This window comes from Sinocyclocheilus rhinocerous, unplaced genomic scaffold (assembly GCF_001515625.1).
Source record: "Sinocyclocheilus rhinocerous isolate Xijiao unplaced genomic scaffold, SAMN03320098_v1.1 scaffold2008, whole genome shotgun sequence".
NCBI lineage: Eukaryota > Metazoa > Chordata > Actinopteri > Cypriniformes > Cyprinidae > Sinocyclocheilus > Sinocyclocheilus rhinocerous.
The window spans coordinates 406,914-423,462 of NW_015644775.1; the positions used below are offsets into that span (position 1 = coordinate 406,914).

Here is a 16,549-nt window from a genome sequence, read left to right on the forward strand (position 1 = left end):
TTGGCAATAGATCTGCTTGTTCTGGGGGGGTTTTATCTTTTATATTTCTTCTGCCTTATAGGGATGATTTTAAGCATATTATTGTATAGCAGCAGCATACATATTTAATTGTTTTGTTATCTTCTTCCAGCTTTGTTGGGGGGGGTATTTTATATGCAGTGGGAGTTGCATCTGTCATGCCTCCCCTGAGCCCTTTGAGTTTTAACAGACCCCCCTAAGCATGCGGTGACTTTGGTGGGGGGTAATTGAGAATAAATGGGGGAAAGTCACGTGAGAGGAGATAATGCCTCCATCACGATATGATTGGATCCACTGAATGTACTTTAGTATCTCGCCGTAGTATTAGGTCATCTGGGTACTTTTTGCTGTTTTATGAAAATTATGAATTCAAACATGCTACTCTTTTCACATACTGTTTTTTGCCTACTATATAGGGAAGTGTGCATATTCCGATATAGCTCCAGTCTGTTTCAGGTAGTATTAGAAGGAGGGACATTCTCATTATAGATAGCATTTGACTGGACAAAATCTGTGAAGAGCGAAATCACTTCTTGGAAGAGAAAAAAAAAATGGAAATGTCCATATATAATAAAAGCGAATTCTTTCCATTTTTTGGAGCACACCAACTAGCGTATATATGACCTTAAAGCTGACAGGAGTAGTTCACTTCCAGAATGAAAATTCCCTGATAATTTACTCACCCCCATGTCATCCAAGATGTTCATGTTTTTCTTTCTTCACTCGCAAAGAAATTAAGGTTTTTGAGGAAAACATTCCAGGAATTTTCTCCATATAATGGACTTGAATGTTGGCCAACGGGTTCAAGGTCCAAACTGCAGTTTAAATGTAGCTTCAAAGAGCTCTACACGATCACAGCCGAGGAATAAGGATCTTGTCTAGTGAAACAATCGGTCATTTTCTTAAAAAAAGAAAAAATTATGTACTTTTTAACCAAAAATGGTCATCTTGCACTAGGGCTGTGCCATTACTTCAGTCTTAAGAGTCACATGATGCTACAAAAACCATATTAATATGCTGATTTGGTGCTCAAAAACATTTATTATTATTATGAATGTTGAGAAAAGTTGTGCTGCTTTGTATTATGGTGAAAACCATGACACATTTTTTTCAGCATTTATTAAAGGGGTCATATGATGCTGCTAAAAATAACATTATTTTGTGTATTTGGTGTAATGAAATGTGTTTATGCGGTTTAAAGTTTAAAAAACACATTATTTTCCACATACTGTACATTATTGTTTCTCCTCTATGCCCCGCCTTTTTGAAACGCGTCGATTTTTACAAAACTCATCGGTCTGAAAAAGCGAGGTATGCTGTGATTGGCCAGCTATCCAGTGCGTTATGATTGGCCGAATACCTCAAGCGTGAGACGCAAATGTTACGCCCCTCTTAACTTTTATAAATAATATCTCTTTGGATTTGAGACATTAGTCTTTGCAACTTTACAGATCTTCTTTATGCACCAAGAGCTTGTAACACTCCAAAGAGAAAGGAAAAATTGAAATCGCATCATATGACCCCTTTAAGAACAGCATTCATTTGATTGATTGATTTATTCAGCATTTACTAATTTCTTTTCTGTCACTTTTGATCATTTAATGCATCCTTGCTGAATAGAAGTCTTAATTTCTTTAAAAAAAAATTCATATCAATAATGCATATGTAAACAATAGTATTAAGACCTAATACTAATAGTATTAAGAAGTGAACTGTCCTGTTCCCCTTTCACCTAGATTATAATGAAAGATGTGTGCTGGAGTTGACCATTAGGGCCATATGGATTTGTTTGCACGTGAATCAAAGCAGTAAAGTGGAAGACGTGCCCACTTCACCTGCTTGTATCGACCGCATGCTTGTGAACAGAAGGAGAGGAAGCAGAGGGCAGGAAACAGTTTTACCTTAATTAAAATTGCAGCTGGAGCTCAATGCAGTCAGTTGCCAGGCGATGTGACCTTTCCTCTAACAGAGTGCCACGAACACTGTACAAGAGACATCGAGTTTCTCAACGACGTGCGTGATTGTGTGTGTTTCGCTTGGATGCACTACATGTACTATCCCACCCTGCTGGAAGATGCGTGTTTGTATACGCCAGTGTTAAGTGAGTATATGTGATCCTGAATGCGTGCCATAGCCGTAAAGTCTTTATTCCGCTTGGTTTGTAAAGCTCTTGCTATTTGTTAACACAGGGCCAGATGATGTGTAGAAGCACCTGCCAGAGTGCTGTAGCGTTGCCATGGTGATTGCATCCAGTCATCCTGTCAGCAATGCACTGCTTTTTCTGCAGTAGAAGTGTTACTGTGAGGGAGGCAGATGGTTCGCTCCTACTTCCTGTTTATTTATTTCATTAATTTAATAAAGAGCGAAAATTAGAAAGCAATAGCAGCATGACCACTGTGTACTGATCAAGCTAAAAAACAGGATGCAGATCTCACTGAACAGATGCAAAGATCACAAGCTCTTGCTAAAACATGGCAGATATAAATGAAAATGAAGTTTTTGTGGCTTTTACTTAAATAAATTGTTGACTTCCAGAATTAAATTTTCCTGATAATTTACTCACCCCCATGTGATCCAAAATGTTCATGTCTTTATTTCTTCAGTTGATAAGAAATTAAGGTTTTTGAGGAAAACATTCCAGGATTTTTCTCCATATAGTGGACTTCAGTAGGAGCCAGTGGGTTGAAGGTTCAAACTGCAGTTTCAAAATACAAATTTATATACTTTTTAACCACAAATGCTCATCTTGCACTAGCTCGACTTCACGCATTATGTAATCACGCACGCGTGACGTAGGCGAAAGTACCGCCCCAGTGTTTACAAAGCGAACGTGCAAAGAAAGTCAAACGCCTTTTACAAAAAAGGTAAAACAACAATGTTGGACGATTTTGAAGTTGGAGGAGAAAATGAGATGGAGCTTTTTGCCCTTCCCTACCTTTTCAACTGGAGTACACAGACGAAGAACTAATCGTGCGCAACCTTTCCAACGTGAAGACACGCATGCGCATCGCAGAACTAGTGCAAGATAGGGCTGTGCAATTAATCGCATGCGATTGGCAAGTGCATCTCGTCAGTTAAGCCGGTCCCGTGATTAGTAGTAAATCGCCATCAACTGCTTTCAGATGGAGCGGCATTTACTACACAGAGCCGTAGTTCACTGACAAGCTAGGCGATATCGCGTTCTTAATCAAATGCGATTCATCTGCGATTATGAACGCGATATTGCCTAATTGTCAGTGAACTACGGCTCTGTGTAGTGAATGCCGCTAAATCTGAAAGCAGGTGATGGAGATTTACAATATAATACAAAGCAGCACAACTTTTCTCAACATTCATAATAATAAGCAATGTTTTTGAGCACCAAATCAGCATATTAATATGGTTTTTGTAGCATCATGTGACTCTTAAGACTGAAGTAATTGCACAGCCCTAGTGCAAGATGACCATTTTTGGTTAAAAAGTACATAATTTTTTCTTTTTTTAAGAAAATGACCAATTGTTTCACTAGACAAGATCCTTATTCCTCGGCTGTGATCGTGTAGAGCTCTTTGAAGCTACATTTAAACTGCAATTTGGACCTTGAACCCGTTGGCCAACATTCAAGTCCATTATATGGAGAAAATTCCTGGAATGTTTTCCTCAAAAACCTTAATTTCTTTGCGAGTGAAGAAAGAAAAACATGAACATCTTGGATGACATGGGGGTGAGTAAATTATGAGGAAATTTTCATTCTGGAAGTGAACTACTCCTGTCAGCTTTAAGGTCATGTATACGCTAGTTGATGTGCTCCTAAAAATGGAAAGAATTCGCTTTTATCATATATGGATTTTATACATTTCCATTTTTTTTTCTCTTCCAAGAAGTGATTTCGCTCTTTACAGATTTTGTCCAATCAAATGCTATCTATAATGAGAATGTCCCTCCTTCTAATACTACCTGAAACAGACTGGAGCTATATCGGAATATGCACACTTCCCTATATAGTAGGCAAAAAACAGTATGTGAAAAGAGTAGCATGTCTGAATTAGGGCTGTGCGATTAATCGAAATCATTTTTTTTAGCAGGGTAATGATACCCGTACTGTGCTGCACATTATTGGCAATATTGAGCTGAAGCTTGACTTTACAAGTTTAAAATCGCAAATCAAATCGCAATCGCAATATCTGTCAAAAAAATCGCAATTTGATATTTTCCCCCAAATCGCACAGCCCTAGTCTGAATTCATAATTTTCATAAAACAGTAAGCAAAAAGTACCCAGATTACCTAATAATACGGCGAGATACTAAAGTACATTCAGTGGATCCAATCATATCGTGATGGAGGCATTATCTCCTCTCACGTGACTTTCCCCCATTTATTCTCAATTACCCCCCACCAAAGTCACCGCACGCTTAGGGGGGTCTGTTAAAACTCAAAGGGCTCAGGGGAGGCATGACTGATGCAACTCCCACTGTATCTTTACCCGCTGGTGTTGCTGTTAAACAGGTTTGCTTTAGAAAAACATGTGTGATTTAAACACTTTTTAATGTCATATTTTGTAATATCTGCATTGTTTTTTTTTGTTCCAATTTTTTTTAAGGGAGGCACTGCCTCCCTTGCCTTGTCAGAAGTAACGCCCCTGTCCCTGGCAGCCTCTGTAGTCCCATTTAGCCATTTAGCAGCAGTCTTTTTCAAGACAAGTAAAAAAACGTACTTATTACTGATGTATTTTATGTTGTAGAATAAAACATGAAAATATGTTGAGCTTGTTGACCTTGTTTCAGGCATTTCAATCATGACAACTCTCGGAAGATTTTAGCATGGTGATGGATATGACAATGTTAATGTATTTGGTCTGGGCAGAATAAATCTGCTATGCTGCTGCTGAATTGCTGCTGCTGCTGGTTATTAGTAGTTGTAGTATTAGTAGCTGTAGTTGTAGATTATTGCTGCTGCAAGCAAGTACAGGAACTTGCTACTGCCAATGCATATGGCGATATGGTGCCATGAGTATTTAAAACATACTGCTGCTGCTCAAATAGCATATAAAATAACCCCCCCAACAAAGCTGGAAGAAGAAAACAAAACAATTAAATATGTATGCTGCTGCTATACAATAATATGCTTAAAATCATCCCTATAAGGCAGAAGAAATATAAAAGATAAAACCCCCCCAGAACAAGCAGATCTATTGCCAAGATGTATGTACTCCTGCTGCTCCGAAAAGCCGTGAGACCGTATGTTTGCGATCTATGTGAGCCTGGGCCGGCTTTGCCGAATGGCTTAACGCTAGTGAACTAATGCTGTGTGTAGCTTAAACTATAGTGACCTGAGTTAAATGTGTTTCTGGGCTAATGGAGCCCAGATAAATTAACTAGTGGCTAAACAATGTGAACCTGTGTGCTGTACCCTTAGGTTTATTTAAAACCCTCATCGTCCCTCCCGAACCTATAACAAAAGTGTTCCTCGTGGGTCAAAATGACCCAAAGGCCAAAAATGACACTAATTTTATTTTTGGTCCAGAAAGCTTATATTGGTCCATTTTTATTTATTTATTTTTTCAATTTTTTTTGGTGATTTTTATTTTATTCACATTAAATTCTGGATATTTTTTTGAAAATTAGCATATTTTTATAAATTTTTTCACCAAAAAAACAAAGACACAATTTCTTTTGATCATTTATATCATTTTAAGATCATGCAAATAATTTTACTGCCATGTAAGAAGTAAGAAAATTATTTTTTGCAGTGTGGCACTATACCAATTCTTATATCCATATTGGGTCATATAGACTTCCATAAGCTCTTTGATAAGTGCATAGGACTTAAAAGTCTTTTGAATTATATAATGAGCTTAGGAAACGGTGGTGGCATTGAACAAAGGCCAGAGATATAGCACTGGGAATTGAATAAGAGATATATTGTGATTAGTGAACAGCCAGAGATTGTGAAGGCTCTTCGACACGGGTTTGGTCTGACCAGAGGTGCGGATCAGAGCAGTTTTACGTGCCAATGCCGTGCCATTCCTAATATTTACTGTACACAGAGATCTTTCTGTTATTAATACCATGTGATGGTCCGAAGGGGAGGGTGAGGCCACATGACAAAGCTGGCAGATGTTTTGCCTGACAGTGATACACTAATCTTGGCTTTAAACGCAATTGCTAATATCAACCACTACAGCTGTACATCATTAGATATTAACATAAATTATGCAAGAATTTCAAAAATCACATTTCACTCCATTTTACAAATTTGCCTAAATTAAATCAGAACTGTCATCCTACTTATCCAGTAATGGACTTCGCAACTGTACAAACTAATTATGGCAGCATTCTGAGTGAAACTGAGATGTGATTGAGCATGCTTTCCATTTTCACCACAGCTTTAAATTATGTGTCCTCATTCCAGAACACATGAATTAAAAATATGATGGCTGTGTCTATCAGTCTTTTTATGTGTTGCTCATATTAAGCTCTAGTCAGGGGACTTATCTGGAGTTCGGCATCAGCATGTTTAATTTTAGTGGTCTGTGCGCTGTGCTGGAGGGTACGGTGGCTCTCACGTGGGCCCACGTTGAGCTGGATGTGGAAAGGCTCTTCACTCTTAACCTGTCAACATGAAGTAATCCCTCACTGCATTTCGGCCACAGCAATACACAGATGAGAGGGATTGGGTGGCTCAGGTAACGAATGGCTTCTTAAACCAATCAGAGTTTGTTCTTTCCTGTAAGTGGATTTTTCACACACTGTAAAACACAGTGTGCTTTCAGAGATGGTTCTGTTGCTTCTCTGAAAGCACACCCTAAAATTAATTCTCTAATTACATATTATATTCAACTGTTGGAGTATTGGCTCATGCAATATTTATTTCTTAGACTGGCTGTTTGTTTGGAGAGATTGACCAATATTGTTTCCAATATGTTTTTATTTATAATACAAATTAAAACTTTTATTCAGGACACATTAAATTGATCAAAAGTGACAGTAAAGACATTTATAATGTTACAAAAGATTTCTATTTCATATAATTGCTGTTCTTTTGAACTTTTTATTCATCAAAGGATCCCAATGTACGACAGTTTACACAAAAAAATATTAATCAGCCCAATGGTTTACAACATTGATAATAATAGAAAATGTTTCTTGTGCAACAAAACAGTATATTAAAATGATCTCTGAAGGATCATGTGACACTGAAGACTGGAGTAATGATGCTGAAAATTCAGCTTTTCCATCAAAGGAATCAATTACATTTTGAAATTATTAAAATAGAAAACAGGGATTTTACATTGTAATAATATTTTACAATAATTTACTTTTTACTGTTTTTTTGATCAAATAATTGCAGCATAGGTGAGAATAAGAGGCTTTTTTTTAAAAACACTGAAAATTTTTTAACCGACCATAAAATTTTGAACACAAGTAATATGATAAGATAACCAATATTAAAGGGGTTATATGACGCAATTTAAAATTTTCCTTTCTCTTTGGAGTGTTACAAGCTCTTGGTGCATAAAGAAGATCTGTAAAGTTGCAAGGACTAAAGTCTCAAATCCAAAGAGATATTCTTTATAAAAGTTAAGACGTCCTCCTAAAACGCCTCGTTTAAACACGCCCCCACATGTCTACGTCACTTCGCGCTGTGGATCGCCGGATCGGCTTTCACCGTGGACGAAGAGGAGTCCAGCCCGAGGTCGTCACATGTGGTTGCGGCAAGCCCGCCGGCCACGCCGTTCTAAAGACCGCCGCTGCTGCTCACTCTAGCCCGCAGTGTGTGATGCATTTTATGGAGGACTGTTTCCTGAACCTGAAGTTCTGCATAGCCTACAATGGGCCTGTGCTCAAAGGCTGTTCTATAAAGTTGGGCAGTTCCAACTTTGCAAGGACAGTCTGGCGCCTCTGACTCACAGCCTGTAATAAAAATCGACGCGTTTCAGAAAGGTGAGGCATAGAGGAGCAACAATAATATACATTACGTGGAAAAAATTACATTACGTGTTTTTTGAACCTTAAACCACATAAACACACTGCATTACACCAAATACACAACATAATGTTCTTTTTAGCAACATCATATGACCCCTTTAAGAATTTATTTTAAAATGTATTTATATTTGATTTTTGACAATTATAAAACAATAAAAAACGACAAACAAAAAATATACTATATGTAATAATATACTATACATGATAATAATATACTATACATGTTTTAGCAATAATAAAAATGAAAATCGTTTTATGACATTATATTCTTGCAATGTTGTTTTGTGATCTTAATTGTTGAGCACATTTATTTTCACCAGTAAACATAATTTGCTAAGTACTTAAAAATGTTAGTATCTATCTATCTATCTATGCATGTTCAACAAAATGATCTGTACATTATACATGTCATTATTATAATCATAATTACTGTTATCCTTTGCTCTTTCCATCCTTAACTAATTGAGTTAAGGATAGAAAGTGTGTGTGTGTGTGTGTCACTGAGTTTATATCTGTGTGCTTGCATGTGGGTAAGAGACAAATGCAGATGAAGTCATTGTTGCGACTGACGATAAACATTTGTGAAGTCTATTGGCACGTAGGGCAGTTGACAGCCAGGCAGTGATGGGCTACTGTACCAACTGCTGCTGGCTTATGTATTTCTGTCCAGAGCTGATAAGTTGACTCCATCCTTGCCTTATTTAGTCAGCCTGAGTTCTGTGCTGCTGACACACCAGTGAGCATAAGAGAGAAAGAGAGAGAGAGACAGAGAGAGCACAGGCTGTAGGTTGACTGAACAATTAAATGCTCCTCTACTCCCACCTTTTTATGGTGAATGACTAATATCAAATGGAGCTGAGTATGAAGAGGGTGAGAAAAGGTGGGAGGAAAAATTGAAGGGCTCTTTTACCTCTCTGTCTCTCATTCATAATCACTAGCATAACCAGGGGCAAAGCTGTCATTATAAATGGGGGAGGAGGGGTTTGTTTATGATTCTTCCACATTTAGAAATTTATATGAATATGTTCGTGCCACCCAACTTTTTGAGAGTTAATAAATATTCATGCCTTAAAGAGACCCTCACATTTTTCAAATCGTTGCTAAGGTCATATTTTGTCAAAAACAAAAAAAACAAAAACAAGAAATGTTATACTTCTTAAAGAAAATTAAACTTATTTTAGCATTTTTATGATTTTTGAGAGTGGTACTTTTGTGAACGGCCATCGAAGACTGACACGGAAAAGAAGAAATTGTTGAATAAAGTCATTATTTTTGTTTTCTTTGCACACAAAAAGTGTTCTCGTAGCTTCATAAAATTACGGTGGAACCACTGATGTCACATGGACTATTTTAACGATGTCCTTACTACCTTTCTGTGCCTTGAACATGTTAGTTGCATTGCTGTCGGTGGGGTCAGAAAGCTCTCGGATTTCATCAAAAATATCTTAATTTGTGTTCCAAAGATGAACGAAGGGCTTATGGGTTTGGAACGACATGAGGGTGAGTAATTAATGACAGAATTTTCATTTTTAGGTGAACTATCCCTTTAAGAAGTGATAACAAGGAAATGCTATGCATTTGTCCATTAAAACGAGATTTAACCTAATAGTAGGTCCAAACTAAGTTAAAGCTCACTCTCATCGATGACTTTCTTTGCTAACACCTGAAGTGAACCTGTTATATTCTGTAGTTGTCCTGACACTGGATCTATCACGTTTCCTTTCACAGTGAGGCCAAGAACGCCAGTTAACCTTTCACACTACCTCCTAAAACAGCAGATTCTGTTGACCGCAGCAAGAGCCCTGCCCCTGAAGAAAAGGGGAGGGGGGCTGTGGCATTATATTTACGACCCTTTGAAGGGAATATACTCTAGGGTGGATTGGAGATAGTGAGGAGTATTACTATATCAATCTTTAAAGTACTGCTAGCCAGCCAAGACTCTTGCTCAGCTGTAACTGAATGCAAGTAATGCATAGTAAAATGGCTTTACTTTAATTTCATAGCACTGGTAATGACCCTGGAGCGTAAGTCTTGTAACCCTGACCCATTGCTCACTGAGGGAGAGGTAAACACAGAAGACAGGCCACTCCTAAGAGGGACAAATGCCAGATACTCGGCTATTGGTGCCCAGTACGTGCTATGTGGCTTATTCGATGTTACGATACATACAGAAACTGTAAATAGCCTGAAAGTGGCACTCAAACCAACTGTTAACCTGTATGACCCCTCTGAATACTAGCAGCACAACAAGTGCTGCCTATATTCTGAGTCATGTTATTTATTTATTGATTGGCTGATCACTAACATGAGATCAGAACATCAGGGTCATCAGACAGCCGAAACACATACATGAGGCAGACGTGCACATATACACACACCAACAGTCAATTAGTCCTATTGGTGGTCTTGGACCCATAACATTAATATATCAGGGCTGAAATGTTAAAGGGTTAAAGGTTACATACAGGTTCAGTCCCAACTTGAAAAAAAGTGTCATTAAAATGTCACATTCTGACTGAAAAGATGGAACTTATTTGCACTATACCGTTCAAAAGTTTGGGGTCACTAAGATTTTTAATGTCTTTAGAAAAGATGTCTCTTTTGCCAACTACGGCTCTATTTGTTTGATAAATATATCATAGTAAAAATTTAAACAATTGTGAAATATTACTATTTAAAATAAATATTGTAATATATTTTAAAATGTAATTTATTCATGTGATGGCAAAGGTGAATTTTCAGCAGTCTTCGGTGTCACATGATCATTCAGAAATCATTCTAATATGCTGATTTGGTGATCACGAAACATTTAATCTTATTATAAATGTTTTGCTTAATATTTTTGAGGAAACTTTTATACACTTTCTTTCCAGGATTCTTCTTTGTTTTTTAGGAAACTTCAAAAGATCAGCACTTATTTGAAATAGAAATCTTCTACAACAGTCTTCATGTTAACTTTTGATCAAATTAATCCATCCTTGCTGAACAAAAGTAAAAAAGAAAAAAAAACTTACTGACCCTGAACTCTTGAATGGTAGTAATCATGAAAATCCATTAATTTCGCTGTATCTGATCACTTGAGCAGGACATACTTTGTAAAACTGCAGTATTTTTGTCTCATTTTCCAGTGAAAACATCCAAAAATATTTACATTAATTTACTAAGGAAAACTGCATAATATATTTAGTCTTACTGCTCTGGCAGATTTACCCCCTTTTTAAAAAAAAATCTAAACCAGTTAAAAACAAGTTGAAAAAAGAAATGTGCCATTGCAGTAACACAAAATACACTTACATTCAAATACAAGTCTAAATATCTTATTCAGTGTTGTTTCTCATGGATCCTCTTATTTGTAGTGTTTAATTGAAAAACAAATTTTAAAAATGACTAATTAAAGCCCATTAAAAGGTTTTGCAAGCCCACTAATTTGTGAACCAAGGGTTTTGCTCATCCAGTGAGTTCAAGGACAGCTTGTTTAAGGACAGCTTTCACTATATTCAAATGTTTGTTTGTATAAGAATCACTGACTTGGATAATCCTTCATTGCAAGTAACCTCTCTAATCCATGCAGTATGTTCATAAAGTGTGTGTATACATTCACACATAACTTATACTTGAATATTGTCTAGATGTTCGACAAAGTATCTGTTTGGCTGGTCAATGGAAGGAACATGAGCATGTGAGTTTCCCAAGACCTGTCTAGGATGTTATGAATTTGTGTGCCTTGAATAAGTGGCTTACACAACACATCCATTCAAATGTCTGTCTAGTGTAGCGAATCAGCTCATGGGGAAATATGAATAATTAATCATAACTAGTTATAATTAATTATAAATAATGGCTCTTGGCAAGGGAACAGACATCATAATAGTGTACATGAGATGCATGACCCCATGACTGCTCCCTGTGCATCTGAGCTATGGACAAATAATAGACACCAATCCTCAAAAAGGCTGCTTGCACAACCTTTCAAAACTCAGACTTTCTAACCATTTGAGAAGCTCGAACAAAGGATATCTGTTAAAAACACCCGAGCTTTGCTGAACATTGTTGGTGTGTGAAGCAACATCTTAAAATAGGTCTATGAAATATGAATGACATCTAAATAAATGCTCCATACGCCATAGGTCTGAACCATGCAGACATCACAGCTTAACAGTACAAGTAGTAACAATCTGGGGAATGTTACAGAAGCCTTGATGTGGCTGGTGCACTTGATCACAGCAGTTTCAAGTCAACCTGTCATGACTGACATGATGTATTACTAAATTGTGATGATTCTACAGTTGTGAGAGTCATATATTCTTGCTATATTGTCTGTCATCGTTTACTCACCTTTATTTAGTTCCAACACACATTTGGCTTTTTTACATGGACTACAAAAAGGAGATTAATGAACTCCTAATCTAATCTATCTATCTATCTGTCTGTCTGTCTGTCTGTATTATTTAAGCCTCATTTAAATTAACAAAAAATATTTTCAATAATTTTAATAATAATTTGCAAAAACTGCAGTGGATGGAAAGATTCGAATTTGGCTCAGGTTTTTTTTTTTTTCTCACACAAAACCATTGTATGGCTTCAGAAGATTTGGAATATAGCTGCTACTTTGTCATTCTGCAGTTCAACAGCTCAGATCCCCATTCACTTTCTTTATATGAAAAAGAGTGGCTATCACATTAGAATTTGTAAATGATCCCAGAAGAAAACAAAAGGATTTTCAGCAAATGAGGTGCCCTACCTTGACACTGCTATTTCCACTTTAGTCCTGGCGATAGCTGCAGCCCTTCGAGCCCCCTCCACAGCCCTGTCCACTTTTTCTTTAGTTTTATGGTTTTTTAGAGGAATAAGCTGCTTCCTTATCCCACGCACCAACACGTTATTTTTATACTTCCCCTCCTCTTTGGTTCCATCTGGGAATATTGTGCATCCGTATCCATGCCTCTTGTTGTTCATCCATTCCCCTTCGTACTTCAGCCCGCTGGATCGCTCACTGACTCCAAACCCATTGCGTTTGTCATTCTTCCACTCGCCCATGTAGGACTCTGTGGTGGTGGCGTCCACATGGTCCTCCATGGGGGTGTACTCATCGGGCACCTCTCCGTCTCCGTAGCTGATGGTGGAGTTGGCGTCGCTGGAGCTGATGCGGCTCATAGTGGCGTCGCTACGTGCCGAGCTCCGTTTGCTAGAGATGGATGTTTTGGAGTCGGATTTACGTAGCTGGCGGAGGCTGCCAAAGAGGGACCCGCGGCGGAACAGGCCCTTCTTCTTCCCGGTGACGACTTCGGTGTCGCTGTGAAAATTCAGCACAAAACCACCACGGCTTCCAACTGGTGTGTCGGGTACCGCGTCCTGCAGAACGGCGCCATTGCTTTGCACACTTCTTAGGGAGGCCAGGGAGGTGCGAAGCGGAGAGCGGATAATGGTGGCCATTCCATAAGGCACGCTCTGTCGCACACCGTAGCCATGTCTCATGCCCCCCATCCACTGGCCTTGATATGTGCCTTATGAAACAGAAAGGAACATTAAACAGCGCATGAAGTGTCATACCTTGCTTACTTTGGTTTGAAACGTATTCAGTGGTAATATTAATGATAAAAAAAGCATGCACTTTTGGCACATTAGCATATCAAATATCAATGAATGCTTGTTAACAACTCATAACTCATGAACCGTAAGAGTGTAATGAAAATTGGATAATTAAAATATCTTGCCCCTTCAGTGATGCATGACAAATGTGTTTTATGTTCACAGTGTTCATCAGTCAGCCTAATCTAAAATCACTGACACAAATGACACAGATCCCAAAACTAATTCGGAAACTAATGTAGGCTCCGAAAATGCAAAACGTCAGTTAAATGTTGGATGTCACATTGCAGTGCCATGAAATGCATAGAGTAAATTGTGGTAGAATCTTGGCTGTAATTATGTCATGCGTAAATTACTATAGGTTGTGCATTTATGTCAAAGAATATAAATATTCACCCTCATGTCACCAGCATTTCTTCAGTGTACTTTGAAAAAATTGGGTGTTATTTACACCCAATGGCTATGACCTGTGGCCTGACAAGTTGGCAAAAACATAAACAGAATCAGGAACCTTGAATCGGTTCTTTTTCATGTTGTTCTGTTATGTTAAAGATTCTCAAAATTTCATCCTAGTATTCAGTTGGAAGACATTTACTGAATCTACAGCTCAAAACATACATCGATCAGAGCAGTCTGATTCCTGAATAAATGATTCTCACCAGCCGATTCTTATCAGTGAACCAAAAACATACAGCGAGACCAGTGTGTTCACAGTTCCTGAGTAAATGATTCTCATGATCAGGCTCTTTTTAGAGAATATATAACCAATATATTAAAAACTACCTATATGTACACATAGTCTATTACAGTATTTTTTATATATATGTTTATATTATATGTGTAAATATAAATGTCTTTTTCTTGTAATTTCTTGTGTGTATAATGCATGGCAACATTGCATGTAAAAACAATGCCATTAATGTATTTTAAATGGAAAATAATAAAAAATAAATAAATATATTAACAAATAGTTTATGTTAGTGGTCCAGAAAGTTCTCAGAGATTTATTTAAGAGAAAACTAATTTTCAAACGAATGACTCGTTTGATCCGATTCTTTTTAAAGAATCAAAAACATTCAGCTCTATCAATCTGTGTTCGACATCCGAACGAATGACTCTTATGAACCGGTTCTTTTAGTGAATCAAAAACGATTATGAATCAGACGGAGCGGTTACTGAATTTAATCTGACTCGCATACTGAACCGCAAGTTATTACTTTCGTCATGTCCGAATCGAAATGAAGCAACAGCTTTTACAGTGTTATGTTGTACTTAAGACTCCGAAGCTTAAATCGGCGTCGTAACTGACTGGTTGTTCATATGACAAATTGTAGTCAAAGATATGACTTTTGCTGTATGTGTGGATTCATGAATTAATTAATGAAATACGTTGCCATATTTTGGTATGTTTAGGCCTGCAACTATGATATATGGTTAGGACTAACATTTGTCTTTGTAAACAGAATAAAATGTAGGCTATCCCTTGTTATATGATCATTCAGTAACAGTCTTCTGTAAATCAAAGAATGTCTTATTTTCAAACATTTCTTTCTCAAAAGTACTAAAAGAATCATTATGGCCGGGACATCGACAAGAGAAATCGTAATGGTTCAGCTGCTTACGATTCTCATCATACAAATGACATTTGCAGTGGCACTTACCACCATCCCCATAGGTTTCGACTCCATAGCCATCCTGTAGTCCATTACTCCACGTCCCATCGTATCTAGCAGGTGTATTGGTGCTCTGCCGAACTCCATAGCGACCCTTGAACCCGTGACTCCACTCCCCACGATAAACCCACTTCCCCTTGGTCTCAACACCCAGCCCGTGGCGTTTGCCCTGCGACCAGTAGCCCTGGTACGTATTCCCGCTGGGCCAGGTGTAGACCCCGACTATCTCAAAACCGTGGGACCAGGACCCGGCGTACTCGCCTTGACCCTTGGGTCCCGTGCAGATGCCGTGTCCGTGGGCTTTCCCGTCCTCCCATCCGCCACAGTAAGTGCCTCCATCGTCGAAGTCGAACCGTCCGCCCGTCATTCAGAATGGGATGAAAATAAAAACAGTCGTAACGTTGCCGTGAGCTTCTTCTTGTCTTTCTCTTTCATTAAACCTTCTTTTCTAAGCCGAGTTCAGCAGCAACGATTAAACCGGGGAGAATGAATCACAATGGAGATGTTGTTGTTTGGTATTTCTGCTTGGGTTGTGAGAGTATGAATGAAGAGGCAGGTTTAGTGCATCATTACCGAAGCCGCACGCGCTGGAACCGCCGCTGCGTTTCACCGACTCCCTCCGTTCGCAGGCGCTGCGCAGAGCAGACACAGCGAGAGAGACGCGGCGCGGCGGCGAAACCAGCTGCCAATCCTCTGGCGTCATCACCGCGGCCCCGCCCACTTCACCCTTACCGGACTAAATGAGAGAGCGCAGGTTCAGAGGTTGTAAGAAATGCTCTTTGTTTAAAATAGTTTTGACTCTTTTCTTTTCCTAGAGCCGGATTTTTTTTTTGCCTTTTTGATTTGGTTAAAAAAGGAAATTGCTAAACAAAGTTTGAATGAATAACAAAATTAAAGAAGTATCCTACAAAATACTGCACATGTAGGCTAAGCATGTTTTGGAAAGATTTAAGCTGAATTTCACAAACCTGGGCATTTTATGGCCTGGAAAAAAGATAAATTTTGCATTTTTAATCATTCTATTTACTCAAGATTATTCAGGGATGATTTGGAAACCTATATTCACATGAACCTGGGATGTATGATATATGATATTATATGTAAATTATGCCAGATCATATATATATATATATATATATATATATATATATATGAAGAGTTCAGATGCAAAAGCCTAAGTGGCATCTGAAATTTTCATCTAAAATGAGCATTTTTATCAGGCTCCTATGTTTAGGTTCAGCAAATTTACTCTAATGGCAATGTATAGGTCCTTTTCTATGCAATTAAAGTGAAATAACTGA

At 38.0% G+C, this 16,549-nt stretch overlaps 1 protein-coding gene across 1 annotated transcript in view; it reads right to left on the reverse strand.

Annotated features, from left to right (window-relative positions):
• Nucleotides 1-15,950, reverse strand: part of LOC107758817 (junctophilin-1-like) — a 51,533-nt gene extending 35,583 nt beyond the window's left edge. Inside the window, exons 1-2 of the mRNA XM_016576646.1 lie at nt 15,237-15,950; nt 12,728-13,490 (exon numbers count right to left, since the gene is read on the reverse strand). Of these exons, the coding sequence (XP_016432132.1) occupies nt 12,728-13,490; nt 15,237-15,615 (1,142 nt within the window). The 5' untranslated portion in view covers nt 15,616-15,950. The remainder of the gene's footprint in view (nt 1-12,727; nt 13,491-15,236) is intronic.
• Nucleotides 15,951-16,549: the final 599 nt, after the last annotated feature.